General features: G+C 39.8%; 1 protein-coding gene across 2 annotated transcripts in view; it reads right to left on the minus strand.

Annotated features, from left to right (window-relative positions):
• NR4A3 (nuclear receptor subfamily 4 group A member 3) overlaps positions 1-19,216 on the minus strand; it is a 113,394-nt gene that overhangs the window by 33,763 nt on the left and 60,415 nt on the right. The window contains exon 7 of one of the 2 annotated variants that reach the window (XM_030205149.1): positions 4,308-7,588. The exons of the other annotated variant lie outside the window; for it this stretch is intronic. Coding sequence (XP_030061009.1) covers positions 7,357-7,588 — 232 coding nt within the window. The 3' untranslated portion in view covers positions 4,308-7,356. Of the gene's footprint in view, positions 1-4,307; positions 7,589-19,216 lie in introns of those variants that run through there. 2 annotated transcript variants of the gene reach the window in all.

The following is a 19,216-nucleotide window of genomic DNA, read 5'->3' on the forward strand; positions in this document are numbered from 1 at the left end:
ACCACCGAAAGGAGATATATCAAATCCCATCCCCTTTCCCTTTCTGGGCAGACAGGTTTTAGCTGGCCCTTAGCTACTAATACGGGGGGAGAGATGGCTGTTCAATTTAATGGTTGTAAGTATTTTAATATTTTTATTTCTCATTGGAGTTAATGGATATATTGGTTCTGCCTAATAAAGCTGCAGGCAACTGCTTGTCCAATTTAAGCATCTCCAGTGTGCTTATTGAAACCCAGCTATGAACTTGGTTTTGATAGATTATAATTTGTGTGTTAATCAGACTGGCATTTTTCTCTATGAGTTTTTTTTTCCTGTCAGTTTTTGATGATGAGGTATGTATGTAACTAGGGCAGGCTGTCAAAAAATGTATCAGTTTCCCTTCTCCATGACAACCGGTGCTATGGACAAGGGGAGGAGCTTTCTGAGGAGGGAAAATATCTGCATGTGTTTCTCTGCTGAGAGAGGGGATTCTGTGGAAAACTGTCAGGGAAAACAGAACACAGATTTATTTATTTGCTGCATTTGTATCCCACATTTTCCCACCTATTTGCAGGCTCAATGTGGCTTACAATTTTCCGTCATGGCTTTCGCCATTCCAGAATAAAAGATACATTTGGTATTACATAGAGAACACGGGAACATAATAAAAAATGAACTATCAGGTAAAAAGAGAAAACATTCAATTGGTATTACATATAGAATATGGGTGACATAATAAAATTAGACGATCAGGTAAAAGGAGAATACCTTCAGAATATCAAGTAAGTGGTAATGCGTTACAGTTCTTATTATGTATGGATCATTGTGGTATGCCTTGTCAAAGAGATGAGTCTTCAGTGCTTTACAAAAGTTAATTAGGTTGTAAACTGTTTTCAGGTCAAATGGCAATGCATTCCACAGCTGCGAACTCAGGTATGAGAAGCTGGACGCATGTATTAATCGATATTTTAGTTCTTTACAGCTGGGGAAGTGAAGATTCAGGAATGTGCGTGCTGATCTTTTGGCGTTCCTGGGTGGTAAGTCAATAAGGTCTAGCATGTAGGCCGGTGGTCAAGCAAATTTATATGGTTGATTCTAACTGAGGCAGTTTCAAGTTGGGGAAGTATGGATTCAGCAATAATTGTAACAATGAAGTGGGATCTATGAATTATAGCTATACCTTCTCCTCTTTTTCCATTCCTTATCCAGATGAGATTTTATTCTAGTTCCTGAGGGATCGGGAGGGAAATCCTACCCATTAATACCCTTTCACCTTAGGTGGGGGCGCTAGGTGCCATATATATAGGGAGATCGACAGAGCTGGCCCTGGGGCTCCTGTCAGGCTGCCCCCTCCCCAAATCCAGTGATGCTCATGAGGTTGCGTTACATAATAATGTTGCTGAGGATTGGGTGGGGGCTGAGGTTAAAGTACAGGAGGAAATGGGAGAATAAAAAGGGGGCAGAAGCTTGGGTGATTATTACTGTTGAGTGGGGCATTCAGGAGGAGCCCTATGCCAGTTGCCTGTGTTAATAAATGACTCTCTAATCCCTTAGGCCCCCTTTTACAAAGCCGTGCTAACGGCTACTGCGTGGCAATGCTGACAAGGCTCATTCAAAGTGAATGGGCTGTTTCGGCATTACTGTACCGAAAGCTACTAGCGAAGCTTTGTAAAAAGGGGCCTTCATTATCAAATGACAGTAAAGAGAACAGAGAAGCCAGGGACATTTTAGAGTTCAGTATCTAAAATACAGCAGAACTGGAACTGAGATGTGGAAGTGCCTGTGACTGCTATTGCAGATGAAGGTACTATGCTAACAATATTCGTGCCAGGCTGGACCCAGGAAGAATCAGCTGGGAGGAATGTGTGTACTGCCACGTGGCTCTTTGTTTGAAGAAACTGAATCCTTCATACCTGCTGCTGTTACTTTCAATATTCTTTCCCTATCAACTCCATCTTCTGGGGTTTGTTTGGGTTTCCTGAATAGAATGTGTATGAATTTACCTAGATTGTGGCACACACTTACAGATTTGACCCCAATGTGGCCCAGAGGAATATATTAAAGACTGGAGAACTCTGCCAGGAAGCAGAGCTTGCAATTTGCAAATTTTTCTAAATTTCTTTATAGTCAATCTCTGGATATGCTGAGGAAGTAGTTCCTTGAAGTCTTGCAGTATCTGGCAGAAGCCTTTTCACCTATGGAAAGGTCCTAGTTTGCAGAAGACTGGCTGCCAGTGTTGAGAATCATGACTGTGATTTGACTGTGGACAGTTTAGAAGTGACTGCTATGTTAGATTAGAGTCCTGCTTGTAAAATACTACTCAGGCTACACTATTAGTGTTGTTTACTTTGGAGCCCAATATAAATTGGGCTGTAGGATTATAAACATTCTCTGTTATATTAATTTACATATTTACTTATGTATTTGTTGGGGTTTATTAGCCACTTTAAAAAGATTCATCCAAGGCAGTGTACAGCGGGTACAGCTTTTATATATTTACTTGTTTATTTATTGGGATTTATTATCCACCTTTATAGAAATTAATCCAAGGCAGTGTACAGCGGGTACAGCTTGATACAACTTATTTTGTTAACAGTATAACAATGGTGAAATGACTAAACATGAGCATAAATACAATCAATGAGATAAACTTGGAGATGGCAAATTGAATCCTAGAAATAAGAGTAACATGTGGAGGGGCATTTTCGATATGACGTCTAAGTCAAACTTTGTACGTTTTGCGCTAAATATTCCAAATCCGAATAGCAAATGTAACCATTTTCGAAAAAAGAAAAGCATCTATCTTTTTTTGAAAATACCATTTCGAACAAGGTTTTGTGCTTTGTGCATTTTATCTTTTTAGGCCATTTTCAAAAAAATAAATAAACAAACAAACCCCAGCACAAGTTAAAAACGCACAAAGTCAAGCCATTGGGATGTAGGAGGGGGCCAGCATTTTTAGCAGACTGATTCCCCAGACATCCTAGGAGAGCAATGGGGACACTTCAGTGGACTTCATAAAAATGCTCCCAGGTACTCATCTCACCGTTTCTCCCTTATTCTTATCTGCTGAGCCCTCCCAAACCCACCCAAAACCCACTACCTCCAACTGTACACCATTATAAGAGCCCTTATGGGTGAAGGGGGCACCTATATGTGGGTACAGTAGGTTTCTGTTCTGTTTTGGAGGGCTCACGGTTTCCACTACAACTGTAACAGGTAGGGGAAGGTATGGACCTGGGTCCACCTATCTACTGTGTACTGCACCCACCACTACACTACTGCAAGGACCTGCATGCTGCTGTAATGGACCTGGCTATAACATCTGAGGCTATCATAGAGACTGGTGAGTACTATTATTATTCACATTTTGGGGGTGGGGGTCAGTGATTACTGGGGGATTAAGGGTGGTCATTCCTGCATCTCTTCAGTGGTTATCAGGTCATTTAGCTTTTTGTGTCTTATTCATTAGAAAAACAGGTCTAGACTAAAACGATGAAGTTTTCACCCTAGATGTTTTGGTTTTGTTCCATTATGGCTGTAAAACGTCCAAGTGTTAGGAATGCCCTAATCCTGCCTTCAAAATGCCCCCAACATGCCCCCTTGTGATTTGGACATTTTGAGAAACAATTCATCCAAATGGTGCTTTATGACACTTTTTGGACTTTTTCCTCTTTCGAAAATGTGTCTCATAGTATCAGAAATATACACAATTTAACCCCCCCCCCCCAACAGTAGATTATATAATAAAAATATCAAAAATGTTAGCAGAGTAGCACAGTAAAACACAGTAAAGGACGGCAGATAAAGACCTGCACAGTCCATCCAATCTGCCCAACAAGGCACCCAGAGCTGCACATTTATGCTTAAACACTGGTTGGCAATTTGCCATCATATCAACCGCCTTATATGATGCAGTCTAGGGACAATATATGTTATAAATACAGGGGTCCTTTTACTAAGCCACGGTAAAAAGTGACCTGCGGTAGTATAGGTGCGTGTTTTTGGTGCGCGCTGGGCCAGTTTTTACTACGTCTGGAAAAAAAAGGGCTTTTTAGTGGGATGGAAAAAGGGCATGTGGCAAAACTGAAACCACTGTGCCTAAAACTGGCCTCAGCCCTTAATGCCACCCATTGATCTAGTGGTAAGGGCCCACGCGCTACACATGTGGTGACTGGTCAGCACGCACCAATTTCCGATTACCGCAGAAATGCTGCAGGTGGGAATAAATAAATAAATCATCCAGGCGTTATGGGAACACGGCAAATCTGAAATTACTGCCGGGGGGGGGGGGGGTGCGGTGGCCTGGCAATTGTCTCATTTTGGCACACACTGCATGCGCAGAGACCAACGCTCCTTTGTAAAAGGGCCCCACAGTTAACTTTCTACTTTCAACATTAAGATGTCTTCCTCTCGAGATGCACAGCACCCTCACTTGTAGCAACTGATAATAAAGTGATATGCAATACACAGACTTGATTTACATCTGTCATTTGCCATTTGTGGGACACAAACCGTAGAAGTCTGTCCGGCATTGGCCTAGATCCCAACTACTCTTATCCAACAATATTTGGGAACTAAGGCCAATGCCAGACAGTCTTCTACGGTCTGTGTCCTGCAAATGGCAAATCACTGATGTAGATTCAGCAACATGGAAAGCACATTCATATAACATAGGATACTCATGATGTCAACACAATACAAATGAAACATCTTAAAATGAACACAAAACATTCAAATAACAAAAATATGCTAAACACCATTTCTGCACTAATACATTGATACACCTAAATAGGCATGCATTAGAACAATCATATAACAGACATAATGCTCATAATGACAAAGTTAGGGTGATTCCAGATCTTTCCACATCTACCCAACTAAAGAATAGAGCTTTTCTGAATATGTGACAATTTGCATTAGATCTGGGTATGATTTAATTTATTAAATTTCCAGCTAAGTGCATTTATCTGTTTACATGAGAATATATTTTCCTTTGTGAACCCTGAGAAGATGAAGAAAGTTTTGTAATCTAGGGAAAACTCTGTTTAATTATATTACAAGGCTGGCTGGGAGTTATATTGAGTATACGCCTCTCACATCTCTTAAGAAGCTCCAAGTCATTCAATCCACTGCTAGATTCAAATTCAAAATTTTGACCCTTGTATTTAAGGGTTTTAAGTTGCAGCCTCCTACATATCTTGCAGATCTTCTCACCCCATATGTTCTTTCATATGTTTTGCATTCTTCGCAGGCCTCTTTACTTGCTCTTCTCCCTCCTTCTCGTTTCCAGCTTGATATCTCCAAGGACCCTGCTCTTTGTTAATTAAGGTCTCATTTATGGAACTCTCTTCCCCCTGAGCCGAATGTAAAATTTAAGAATCTGCTTAAAAACACGGTTATTTCAGTTGACCTATGGTTAATGTACCATTCTTTCTAATGCAGTGCTAGCAGTGTTCCCTTTCTATCTCATCTGCTTTTCCTCCTCTGCTTTTGCCTGTGTTTGCCCTTCTATACCCTCTTTTTAACTCCATTTTTTTGACAGATGCCATTTTTTTCTCTTCTTTTCTATTATTATGCTCTCTACAGTGGAATTTCAGCGAAACTACGTTACAAATTACAGCTACTTCAAAACACAGCCGCTCGCTGATTTGATTTTTGGTGTGGGAAAATACAGGAGAGCTTCTCCCTCAATGAAAACTGTACACTGGCTATCTATTCAACAGCATAGTAGATTTAAAATAGAAACTTTATTTTTTAAATCTTTACATAGCATGGGCTCAGTTGGTCTCGTGCAAATTCTAAACTTTCTTATCAATTGACAAAACGCTTGTTTCCAGTCAACCTTAAGATTAGGTTACCCTAAGATGAAAAATATCCATTTAAAATTAATGGTAGAACTTTATTTCCCTTACTGGGGTGCAAACATCTGGAATTACACTCCTGTACAAATTAAAATGATTCCTTCTTACTTCCCATTTTTGGAAAGCTCTAAAGACTTACTATTTTCAGCCTTGATAAATAAGTGAAATTGTAACTTCTGTCCATTCTATATACCTTTAATTGTATTATCTCTTCTTGTTGTAGAAGTTTTCTTTTACTGTAATCTGCCTTGAATCCATAGTGAAATCAGGCAGAATATAAATCTCAAAATAGAATAATTTTAACCTTACTTTTGTAAACTGCCCAGCGGCACCCTAGTGCAATTGATGGTATAAAATTCCAGTGGGTGCCTACTGGACCTGCACTTTTTCCAATCAGGCATAGACATAAGGGTAAAGGCTTAATTTTGCAAACTCTGAACTGTATATTTTGGGTGTGTGGTGAATGTTGCCCACTGTTACATTTGATATGTTGGGTCACCTCCTTTAAATATTTAAACATTGTTGTCCCTTCTAGATTACAGGATCTAAACAGGACTAATTATACTCCTTTACTAGATCAAATTATTCAGATCTTAAGTTATATTATATACTTATATATATATTTATTGCATTTGTATCCCACATTCCCCCACATATTTGCAGGCTCAATGTGGCTTACATAGATCTGTTAACTTTGTTATATCAGGATAACAGATACAGTTAGAAATGTGTAGCAATTAAGGAAGGGAAGAGGGAAGACGGAAGAGAGTTGTTAGGGTAGTTATAGAGGTGGGCGTTCATAGCTGAGTGGTTTGGTGAAGTTATGGATGGACCTGCCCATTTCATGGTATAGATGAGAAGATACCTTTCATTTGGCATTGTAAAACTCCAAGGATAGATTTTAGTACATTATGCATTACTAAAGGAGAAGTAGGCATGGGATTGCCTAATCTGGAGTTTTACTATTGGGTATCATGGCTATTGAGAGTTGTACGGTGGTACTGGGGGCTTCACTCCATGAGATTGCTGCAACTTGCAAAGTTACAGGTAGAAGGATTTTTTTTCTCTTCCCTTACTGTTGGTATCAGCACAGGAATCTCAGGATGTAGATTCTATGGACTTGCCCCACAGTGGCCCATACGACTGTGGTATAGCATCGTTTGTCATAATTGGACCTCCAGGAAGAGGTCTTATCCCCAGTTTCGCTGCTGGGTAAGCATCCAAGTCTTTCTTACATAACTTTTTTTTTCCAGAGATGGGGGAGTGGGAACAAAGGAGGCTGCAGCATGTCTGTCAATTAATGCATGAGAAGCAGCTCAAAGACTTCAGGTTTTTAATGCAGGGATTTCAGTTGGATGCACAATCTTAAGATTCAGGATGTGTTGTGGCATTTGCGTGAATGGTGCTGGTGCTACTGGACACTCAGACTGATTGAGCAGTGTCTGTATACTGCTAGATCAAAACAGAAATGGGTGCCTGGGGTATATTATATCAAGTCTCCTGTGTTGCTTAATTATGTTGTTGTGCAGTGAAATATTGATTTACACAAAACTTTGGACACTTCTGACTGTGAAATTACATGGCAAAGCAGACCAGAGGGAAACAGCAACACAAACCAAGCGTGAAACCAAACAGTGACGTGGGCTGTAGATGGAACAACACAGCAGAGCCAAACGCTGAAGGAAGCAGATTTTATTGAAGGACCCGACATGGCCCGTATCTCAGCAAATGCCTGCATCAGGGGTCTATATACATAAAAATACACAAAAATGTTTAAAAAACATTGTATAAAATATGCTTTAAAAATATATATACAGTAAAGTCTCAATTATCCAACGTAAATGTGGCCGACCTATTGCCACATAAAGATAATCCAAAAAATAATAGTAACCTCTCAAACAATGTATAAACAAAGGCTGTAGCAGCAGGGTCCTGGGTCACAACTCTGCTGTTTTACTGAAAAAGCAGGGTTCCAGGTCTGAAATACATTGTTTCAGGTGTGAAACTGCCCTCTATGATATGCTGGAAAACAGAAAGAGACACGGTAACATCCCTGGGTGGGGGTGGGGGGGGGGGGTCTGTTAGATATGATGGTCGGATTAGTGAAGGTCAGATAATCGAGACTGTACTGTATTGTGTCATCCAATATAAATACCAAAATATATGTCACAGTGGGATAGTGCTTCCTGCAAAATGTCATCAATGACAATATTTCAAAGGTCTGAAGGATTATAAAAAACATAAATAAAATATTACACATTCCTAATTGACAAACTTAGTAAACATCACTACTAAGAACATTTTTCAAGAATCTGAAATCATATGTAAAAAAATATATACCAATTTGATAAAAACAAATCTTAATCAAAAGCTGCATATAATGTATGAATTAAACCCACAAGTATGGTGTATATACAAGAAAATAGGGCTGCATATTGAGTTGAACATTACATAATATCAAAAAAATGTAAAAACTAAATACCAAAAAAAGGGAAAAGTATTTCTGCTCTTGTGCTAGCTACTGTTTAAGCAAACTGTTTGCCGAACATACTAGATAATTAAGGTACAAACAGAAAAAAGCGAAATCTAACAAAAGCATATCAAATATGAATGATGTGATCGAAGAACAAAACCATAAAAATGATATCAAAACAAAAAAAAATTAAACGATATGTGGTGATTATAAAACCGCCATCTTAAATGTCAAAAATGGCAAGAAACTAAACAAGCATACACCACATGACAAACAGTAAAATAACTTACAATAAACTTTAATACAAACGACAAACTGATGATCATAAAAAACACAACCTAACAAAAGGGTAGCAAATAAGACTGATGCGATTCTAAAAATGAACCCATAAAGCCAATAGTAAAACAAAAAACTTTACCAATATGTGTTGATTATAGACTGTCTTAAATGTCAAAATTGGCGTGAAACTTGTAGAAATATACAATATTGGCATAACCATGAACCTTGCTAAAAACAAACTCAAAAAGCATACCATACATGGCAGACAAAAAAACAAATGCTTTAATGCAGGTAAAACGCTTGTAAGTCATGAATGGACTACTAATGATAGAACGCTAAAATAATCCTAAAATGCCATACCACTGGTGGGTCAAGTCAAACCTATTGGTAAGAAAATAATAGACCTTCAAATTCCTACAAACAAAAACTATGAATTTACCAAAAATACGCTTCTAGCAGCGCACGCAGTATAACAGCAAAAACGACACAAGAATAAAATTCCGTGCTGATGACCGTTGATATTTAATAGTAACGATATCGAAGGAAATTTAAATGAGACAAAGACGTAAGCAGCTTGTGAAAGCAAACAGTACAGAAATTGTAAAACACAGTATGCCACATGACACGCTCTCCCAGCAGACAAAATGGGTAGAAAACTTAACATCAGAGAAAAATGAAAACAATGACATAAACAGCATATAAAGCCAAGCAGCACAAACATTGTAAGACACATACAGTGGAATAAATGAGCTTTGAGTCTAATCACTAAAATAAGAACATGCAATAGGAGGTAATATATCTAACACTACTCTCTTCCAGAAGGGAACAATACAGTGCAAGATCGTCATCATATGAATTAGACTCAGGATATGCTAAAAGGGTGCATACATATCGCAAACAAAACTAATAGCATATCCACAATAAATAAATATATTTATTTATTTTTCAGATTTTTATACCACTTAAATCAAAGCGGTTCAGAAGAAAACATACAAAGCATTAAAACTTACAACCTGGAAAAATGAAAACATTAAAAATATATATCTTAAATGCTACTTATCTGTCCAAAATATATTTAACAAATAAGTGCCTAAGGGGAATATCAATAAAAGATGTTGACACAAGCACTAACAAAAGATAATAATCCTATTAAAGTGTGTAATAAAACCTCACTTGCCGTAATATTGATATCCCAAAGGAAAAAAAGAAAAGGGGAAAGGGGAGACAGCCTCCAAGATTTCACCTTGAAACTAATCCCCCTATTTACAAAGCTGCTCTAGCAGCTGCCGCACAGCAATGCCTGCACAGCCTATTCAAAGTGAATGGGCAGCCACTGGCATGGCTTTGTAAACAGGAGGTTAAGTAACGATCACTGCTCCTTATGAGTTTAGTTTACTCAAAATATTTTTATAAGCTAAATGTTCATTATGATGTCACAAATACATACTTGCATATAAAATGATGCAAAATATATCCATTAAGCAGTTGAATAATTAGTCCAAAAACATTGCAATAAAACAGAAAACACATAACAACAACACACATTTATAAAAACACAGTATAATCAATTTTGCTGCTCAGACCGTGAAGTTGCTGAGTGTGCAATTCAAATATGAAGCGTTGTTATTCTTGTAACCTTCTTTTGTCCGAAGCACCTCAGTAGTAGTAGTAGTAGTAATGTGGAGCATCCTTATTGTTAGAAATTTCAAATTACTGAAGTAGCTCACAATAGGTGCTGTAACAATCTGTTGTATATTTAAATTACTTTTATATTCTAACATTCTGATATGAATCTGCCTAGTGATTTTACCCACATACAATAATTTGAACGGACACTCAAATAAACTACATTTTGGGCCCTGTTTAATAAGCCTCGCTGTAGGCGTGCTAGCATTTTTAGCACATGCTAACGCTAGAGACACCCATAGGAATATATGGGTATTTTTAGTGTGCGCTAAAAAAAGCTAGCACATCTTAGTAAACAGGGCCCTTTGTGAGTTGCAGTTAGACAAATGGTCAATAAAATATTGTTTACCTGTGACCAGATGTATAAAAGTATGAGTATTAAATTAATCTGGACAAACTGAGCATCAGCCACATTTGAAGTGACCTTTTCTATCATTAGTAGTGAAAGGACCTAAATCTTGAGCGAAGGGGCAAAGATCCATATAAGTACATAAGTATTGCCACACTGGGACAGACCAAAGGTCCATCAAGCCCAGCATCCTGTTTCCAACAGTGGCTAATCTAGATCACAAACCTGGCAAGATCCCAAAAAAGCTCAATACATTTTATGCTGCTTATCCCAGAAATAAGCAGTGGATTTTCCCCAAGTCAATTTAATAATGGTTTATGGACTTTTCCTTTAGGAAGCCGTCCAGACCCTTTTAAAACCCCGCTAAGCTAACTGCCTTTACCACATTCTCTAGCAATGAATTCTAGAGTTTAATTACATTGAGTAAAGAAAAGGTTTCTCCGATTTGTATTAAATTTACTACTTTGTAGCCCCATTGCATGCTCCCTAGTCCTAATATTTTTGGAAAGAGTACACAAACGATTCATGTCTACCCATTCCTCTCCACTCATTATTTTATAGACCTCTATCATATCTCCCCTCAGCCATCTCTTCTCCAAGCTGAAGAGCCCTAGATGCTTCAGCCTTTCCTCATAGGGAAATCGTCCCATCCCCTTTATCATTTTCATCATCCTTCTCTGTAACTTTTCTAATTCCACTATATATATTTTTTAGACCCAACTAGCAAGTTTAGCACTAAAAGAAAATATTTCTGTTTTCAAGGATGGTTCATCCAACAAATCAAAGGTACAGCGACGGGGGCTACTAATGCCCCTGATATAGCTAACCTTTACATAGCTGAATTTGAGAAGAATTATCTGGAGGTTCACCCTTTCCAATCTGAAGTAAGAATGTGGTGGAGATATATTGTTAAACAAATAACATGGCTTATGTGGTAAAGTTTTCATAAAATAAAGTAGCTATAATTTTTACAAACAAAACAGGCTTATGTAATAAACATTGAAAAAACAATTGAAGACCTCAGCAGAGAGATTTGATGGAAAACTTCCTTTATCCCATCAAAATATTTCTCCAACATCATCACTGGTCTTCTTTTCTATATTTTTTACTTTCACTCTCCAACTTTATAATATCTTCAAACAATCTATAACATTTCACTAAATCATTATGACTGAAATTATAAACTTATCTTAGCAATGTCAGCTCAGTGGGTTCTTCTGGTCTCACATGAATCATGTTTCACCTCATGGCAGTATCAAGGATCCACCCCTTATATGTCTTCCAGACCGGTCATGCCGACTCAATCAATTTCTTATTGTCTTATGGCTAGTTTGGAAGACATATAGGGGGTGGTTCCTTGATATAAATGTGAGGAGAAACGTGACTCATGTCGGACCAGAAGAACCCCCTGAGCCGACATTGCTAAGATAAGTTTATCATTTCAGTCATAATGGGTCAGTGAAACATTATAGATTGTTTGAAGATAGTATAAAGTAGGACAAAGAAAAGTGAAAGTAAAAAATATAGAAAAGACCAGTGACAATTTTGGAGAATTATTTTGATGGGATAAAGGAAGTTTTCCATCAAATCTCTCTACTGAGGTCTTCAAAAAAAAAAAAAAGATTTATTTTTTTTTCAATGTTTATTACATAAGTCTGCTTTGTTTGTAAAAATTATAGAATATATATTGATGCCATTGCTATGCTATGGAAGGGCAGTCCAGATAGACTACATCAGTTTCATGACTGGCTCAGTACTAAAGATCCCAACTTGAAGTTCTCTATGCACTATATAGGGGGTCTTTCACTAAGGCACACTAGCATTTTTAGCGTGCGCTAATATTTAGGGCACTCTAAACGTTAGAGTTGTTCATATATTCCTATGGATGTCTCTAATGTTTAGCAAACCCTAAATATTAGCATGCACTAAAAACACTAGCGCAACTTAGTAAAAGAGGCCCTATGATTGCTGTAGGATTCCTTTCCTTGACATTCTTATTCAGAAGGATACCTACAGTTTTAGTACCACGCTATATAGGTAACCTACTGATAAGAAGCATGTGTTGCATCACGAGAGCTGCCACATTACAAGTCTTATGAGAAATTTACCATATTCATCGTTTCTGAGACTTAGGCGTTTCTGCAGTACTTTTGATGAATTTGAGTCTCAGGCTAAAGAAATGACTGGTAGGTTCACAGAGTGGGGTTACCCTATAACATGCATTGAAGAAGGTCTAGTGAAAGCTAGAGCAGCTAAGAGAGAAGAGTTATTGACTTCTAAGAAAGTAGAGAAACAACAGGATATTTTGTGCACGTTGCTATTTTCTAGCTTGTCCAAAAATATTAAAGAAGTGTTAATCAAACACTGAAACATTCTAGAGGGTCACAAGTGCTTTAAGAATAAAAATCTGATGGTAGCCTACTTCAGAGATCGTAATATTAGAGACATCATTGCCCCTTCCACTCTAGATTCAGGTCCTTTCAGTACTAATGATAGAAAAGGTCACTTCAAATGTGGTTGATGCTCAGTTTGTCCAGATTTAATACTCACACTTTTACACATCTGGTCACAGGTAAACAATATTTTATTGACCATTTGTCTAACTGCAACTCACAAAATGTAGTTTCTGTAATTATGTGTCTGTGCAAATTATTGTATGTGGGTAAAACCTCTAGGAAGATTCGTATCAGAATGTTAAACATAAAAGTAATTTGAAAAGACAGTCAGGCTTATTTTCGAAAGTGATCGCCGGCGATCTTCAGACATAAATCGGGAGATGGTGGGCGATCTCTCAAAAGTGGCGAAATCGATATCATCGAAAGCTGCTTTTTTGACAGCATCACTGTTTTTCCGTCGCCGAGTCGGCGAAAGTTCAAGGGGGTGTGTCGGCAGAGTAGTGAAGGCGGGACATGGGTGGGCAGGGGCGTGGCTACCAGATGGCCGGCTTTTGCGGATAATGGGAAAAAAAGCGGCGTTAATCAGTATTTCGCCGGGTTTACTTGGTCCTTTTATTTTCACGACCAAGCCTCAAAAAGGTGCCCCAACTCACCAGATCACCACCGGAGGGAATGGGGGATGACCTCCCCATACTCCCCCAGTGGTCACCAACCCCCTCCCACACTAAAAAAATAAAAATAAAAACCTTTTTTGCCAGCCTGTATGCCAGCTTCAAATGTCATACCCAGTTCCCTGACAGCAGTATGCAAGTCCCTGGAGCAGTTTTTAATGGGTGCAGTGCACTTTAGGCAAGCAGACCCAGGTCCATTCCCCCCTACTACTACTACTACCCCTACCTGTTACACTTGTGGTGCTAAGTGTTGAGCCCTCCAAATCCCCCCAAAATCCACTGTACCCACATGTAGATGCCCCCCTTCACCCATAAGGACTATGATAGTGGCGTAAAGTTGTGGGGAGTGGGTTTTGGGGGGCTCAGCACTCAAGGTAAGGGAGCTATGCACCTGGGAGGTATTTGTATATTTTTTAAACATTTTTAGAAGTGCCCCCTAGGGTGCCCGGTTGGTGTCCTGGCATGTCAGGGGGACCAGTGCACTACAAATGCTGGCTCCTCCCATGACCAAATGCCTTGGATTTTGCCGGGTTTGAGATGGCTGGCATTTTTTTCCATTATCGCTGAAAAACAAAACTGGCCATCTCAAACCCGGCAAACTCTGGCATTTGGCCGGGCTAAACCGTATTATCGAAAAAAAAGAAGGCCATCTTTTTTGAAAATACGGTTCCAGCCAGCTGTTGCGGCGCCGCCAAAATAGATCGCCGGCAATCTACTTTGCCGGCGCCATTCGATTATGCCCCTCAGTGTCTTACATCACCTATTGTGAACTACTGCCTGTCCTCCCAATGACTTGAAATTCTATCAATAAGGATGTTCCACACAACATGGAGAGTAGGCGATTTGGACAAAAGACTGTTACAAGAAGAACAACACTACATATTTGAATTGAACACTCAGCAACCTCACGGTCTGAACAACAAAACTGATTATCTGTGTTGCTTGTATATGCTTTTCTGTTTTATTGCAATGTTATTGGACTAATTTATTTGACTGTTTAATAGATACATTTTGTATTGTTTTATTGCACATATGTATTTGTGACATCATAGCCAACAATTAGCTCATAAAGATATTTTGATAAAAGGTAGGTCTTTAACTTTTTTTAAGCACTTGACGCACAGCCATTTCGTAGGGGAGCCCTAACGCCACCCATTCAGGTGGCGGTAAGGGCTCCAGTGTTACCCGGTAGTAACCAGGCAGTGCATGGCACTGCCCAATTACCACCGGGTACATACACTGGCGCTACAAAAAATATATATTTTTGTAGCGCCGGTGTGTACCCGGTGGTAATTGGGTAGTGCTGGATATGACTGCACGCTGGGGGTGAGAAGTACCACCAGACTGATGCAGTAGCCCAGCGATACTTCCTTTTTAGCAAGCGGAAAGCTCGCATTGCTGCTTTGTAAAAGGGGCCCCAAAAAAGGAACTCTAGACTTCAGGATTTACTAGTCAGAGATTATAGACAAGCAGCGTGTAGCTAAAGTCTGTCTTTGAGTAACCAGAGACAACTGCATGGCTGAAATTGCTTCCCAAATAGATTCTAAATTAAAGACCTTCGGTCTTGGCAGCGGAGAGAGTTCAGACCTTAACTCTGATAAATTTTGAGTTTATGCAGTTCTGGAAGATATCACCTCCTGCAAACAAACCTCCTCATGTCCAGTAGCCAATCCACTTTTTCCTGGTCCCTCTCTTGGGTTCTTCCGAATCCACATGGCTCCACCGTGCACTGTTTCCACCCTCCAGTGTGACGCCCACAGCCATGGATATCAGGGGTAGTGGCTGGATTGGCAGACTCTGCTGCTCAAATGATAGGCTGACAGTTTCTAGGGAGGCAGGATTCCCCTCCGTCTCGGGGCCTCTCAAGCCAAAAGGACTTCCAGAGCTTTAACGCCCAGCCACGCTGCATATAGGCGTCCATCGGCCTTGGGGAAAGCTAAACTCGATGCACTCAGACCTTGGATTTTCTCTTCACCATGAAGGTAAATAGAGCTGAAGGCACAACGACTTGTGCAGCAGCTCCTCAGACATTCATCTTGCTTTAGGCACTTATTTGTTAAATATGTTTTGGACAGATAACTGCTACTTAAATAGGGATGAAAATCTAAGATTTGTAATGTTTTATTTTTTTCTGGGTTGCATGTTTTAATGCTTTGTATGTTTTCTTGTGAACTGCTTTGATTTAAGTGTATAAAAACATGAAAAGAATATATTTATTGTAGATATGCTAATAGCATTTTGCGGTATGTATGCACCCTTTTAGCACATCCTGAGTCTAATTCATATGAGGACAATGTTGCACTATATTGTTCCTTTCTGGAAGAGAGTAGATATATTACCTCCGAGTGCATCTTCTTGCTTTAGCGATTAGACTCACAGCTCATTTATTCCACTGTATGTGTCTTACAAATGTTTGTGCTGCTTGGCTTTATAAGCTGTTTATGTCATTGTTTTCATTTTTCTCTGATGTTAAGTTTTCTACCTTTTTTTTCAGCTGGGAGAGAATGTCATGTGGTATACTGTGTTTTAAAATTTCTGTGCTGTTTGTTTTCACAATCTGCTTACGCCTTTGCCTCATTTAAATTTCATAAGAACATGAGTAGCCATACTGGGTCAGACTAATGGCCCATCTAGCCCAGTATCCTGTTTTCCAAACAGTGGCTGAGCCAGGTCACGTGTACCTGGCTGAAACCCAAATCGTGGCAACACTCCATAATACAAATACCAGGGCAAGCAGTTGCTTCCCATGTCTATCTCTATAGCAGACTATGGACTTTTCCTCCAGGAATTTGTCCAAACCTTTTTTAAACCCAGATACACTAACCACTGTTACCACATTCTCCAGCAAAGAGTTCCAGAGCTTAACTATTCGTTGAGTGAAAAAATGTTTCCTCCTATTTGTTTTTAAAGTATTTCCATGTAACTTCCTCAAGTGTCCCCTAGTCTTTGTAGTTTTGGTACAAGTAAAAAATCGATTAACTTCTACTCGTTCTACACCACTCAGGATTTTGTAGACCTCAATCATATCTCCCCTCATCCATCTCTTTTCCAAGCTGAAGAGCCCTAACCTCTTTAGCCTTTCCTCATATGAGAAGATTTCCATCCTCTTTATCATTTCGGTTGCTTTTTTTTAAATCTTTTCTAATTCTGCTATAACGTTTTTGAGATACAGCGACCAGAGCTGAACACAATACTCAAGGTGTGGACGCACCATGGAGCGATACAAAGGCATTCTAGTATTTTCGGTCTTATTCACCATCCCTTTCCTAATAATTCCTAGCATCCTGTTTGCTTTTTTGTCTGCTGCCACACACTGAGCAGAATATTTCAGTGTATTATCTACAGCGACACCCAGATCTTTTTCTTGAGCGTTAACCCCCAAGGTGGAAACGAGCATCAGGTAAGTATGATTCGGATTATTCTTTCCAATGTGCATCACCTTGCATTTGTCAACATTAAATTTCATCTGCCATTTGGATGCTCAGTCTTCCAATTTCCTAAGGTCTTCCTGCAATATTTCATAGTCCACACATGTTTTAACAACCTTGTATATCATCTGCAAAGTTGATCACCTCACTTGTCGTCTGATTTCCATATCATTTATAAATATGTTAAATAGCAACGGTCCCAGTACAGATCCCTGCGACACCCACTATTCACCCTCCTCCATTGAGAGAAATGAGCATTTAACCCTACCCTCTGTTTTCTGTCCAATAACCAATTCCTAATCCACACCAGGACCTTGCCTCCTATCCTATGACTCTTTCATTTTCTCAGGAGTCTCTCATGAGGAACTTTATTAATAGTTTTCTGAAAATCTAGATACATTACATCAACTGGCTCACCTTTATCCACATGTTTATTCTTTTGACATCAAGTTACTATTTAAATATCAATGGTCATCAGCACGGAATTTTATTCTTGTGGCATTTTTGCTGTTATACTGTCCAGCTCATTTTCGAAAGAGAAGGGCGCCCATCTTTCGACACAAATTGGAAGATGGGCGTCCTTCTCTCAGGGGTGCCAGAATCAGCATAATCGAAAGCCGATTTTGGGCATCCCCAACTGCTTTCCGTCGCCGGGACGGCCGAAGTTCCCAGGGCATGTCAGAAGGGTAGTGAAGGCGGGACAGGGGTGTGCTGGGGCGTTGTTAAGAGATGGCCGGCTGCGGCCAATAATGGAAAAAAATGGGCGTCCCTGGAGAGAATTTGGTCCGCTTTTTTTGGTCCCTTTTTTTTAGGTCCAAGTCACAAACAAGTGCCCGAACTGCCCAGATGACCAATGGAGGGAATTGGGGATGACCTCCCCTGACTTCCCCCCCCAGTGATCACTAACCCCCTCCTACCCTCAAAAAAAATAACTTTAAGAACTTTTTTTTTCCAGCCTCTATGCCAGCCTCAAATGTCATACTCTGGTCCATGACAGCAGTATGCAGGTCCCTGGAGCAGTTTTAGTGGGTGCAGTATACCTCAGGCAGGTGGACCCAGGCCCATCCCCCCCCCCCCCACCTGTTACACTTCTGGTGGAAAATGGGAGCCTTTCAAAACCCACCTGAAACCCACTGTACCCACATGTGGGTGCCCCCCTTCACCCCTTAGGGCTATAGTAGTGGTGTATAGTTATGGGGAGTGGGTTTGGGGGGGGGGGTTGGGGGGCTCAGCACCCAAGGTAAGGGAGCTATGCACCTGGGACCAATTTGCCAAGTCCACTGTAGTGCCCCCTAGGGTGCCCGGTTGGTGCCCTGGCATGTGAGGGGGACCAGTGCACTACAAATCCTGGTCCCTCCCACGACCAAATGCCTTTGTTCGGTTTTGAGATGGGCGCCATCGGTTTCCATTATGGGGGAAATCTGAGGGCGCCCATCTCTACATCTGGCGATCTCAGCATTTAGGTCGAGATTTGGCCGGCCCCAACCGTATTTTTGAAATGAAAGATGGACGCCCATCTCGTTCGAAAATACGGTTGGCCCTGCCCCTTCGCCGCGCCGTCCTCGGAGATGGGCGCCCTTAGCGATGGGCGTCCCCGTTTGAAAATGCCCCTCCACCTGTGCTGCTAGAAGCATATTTTTGGTAAGTTCATAGTTTTTGTTTGTAGGAATTTGAAGGACTATTATTTTCTTACCAATAGGTTTGACTTGACCCACCAGTGGTATGGCATTTTAGGATTATTCTAGCGTTCTATCATTAGTAGTCTATTCATGATTTACAATGTTTTTTTACCTGCATTAAAGCTAATAGTATTTGGAGTTTTTTAAATTGTCTGCAGTGTGTGGTATGTTTTTTGAGTTTCATACCAATTTTGACATTTAAGGCGGTCTATAATCAGCACATATTGGTACAGATTTTCACTTTGCTATTGCCCTTATGGGTTCGTTTTTAGAATCGCATCAGGCATATTTGCTACCCTTTTGTTAGGTCCTGTTTTTTATGATCATCGGTTTGTCATTTGTATTAAAGTTTATTGTATGTTTTTTTTTACTGTTTGTTGTGTGGTGTTTATTTGTTTACTAAGGTGCATTA

This window comes from Microcaecilia unicolor, chromosome 1 (genome assembly GCF_901765095.1).
Source record: "Microcaecilia unicolor chromosome 1, aMicUni1.1, whole genome shotgun sequence".
Taxonomy (NCBI): domain Eukaryota; kingdom Metazoa; phylum Chordata; class Amphibia; order Gymnophiona; family Siphonopidae; genus Microcaecilia; species Microcaecilia unicolor.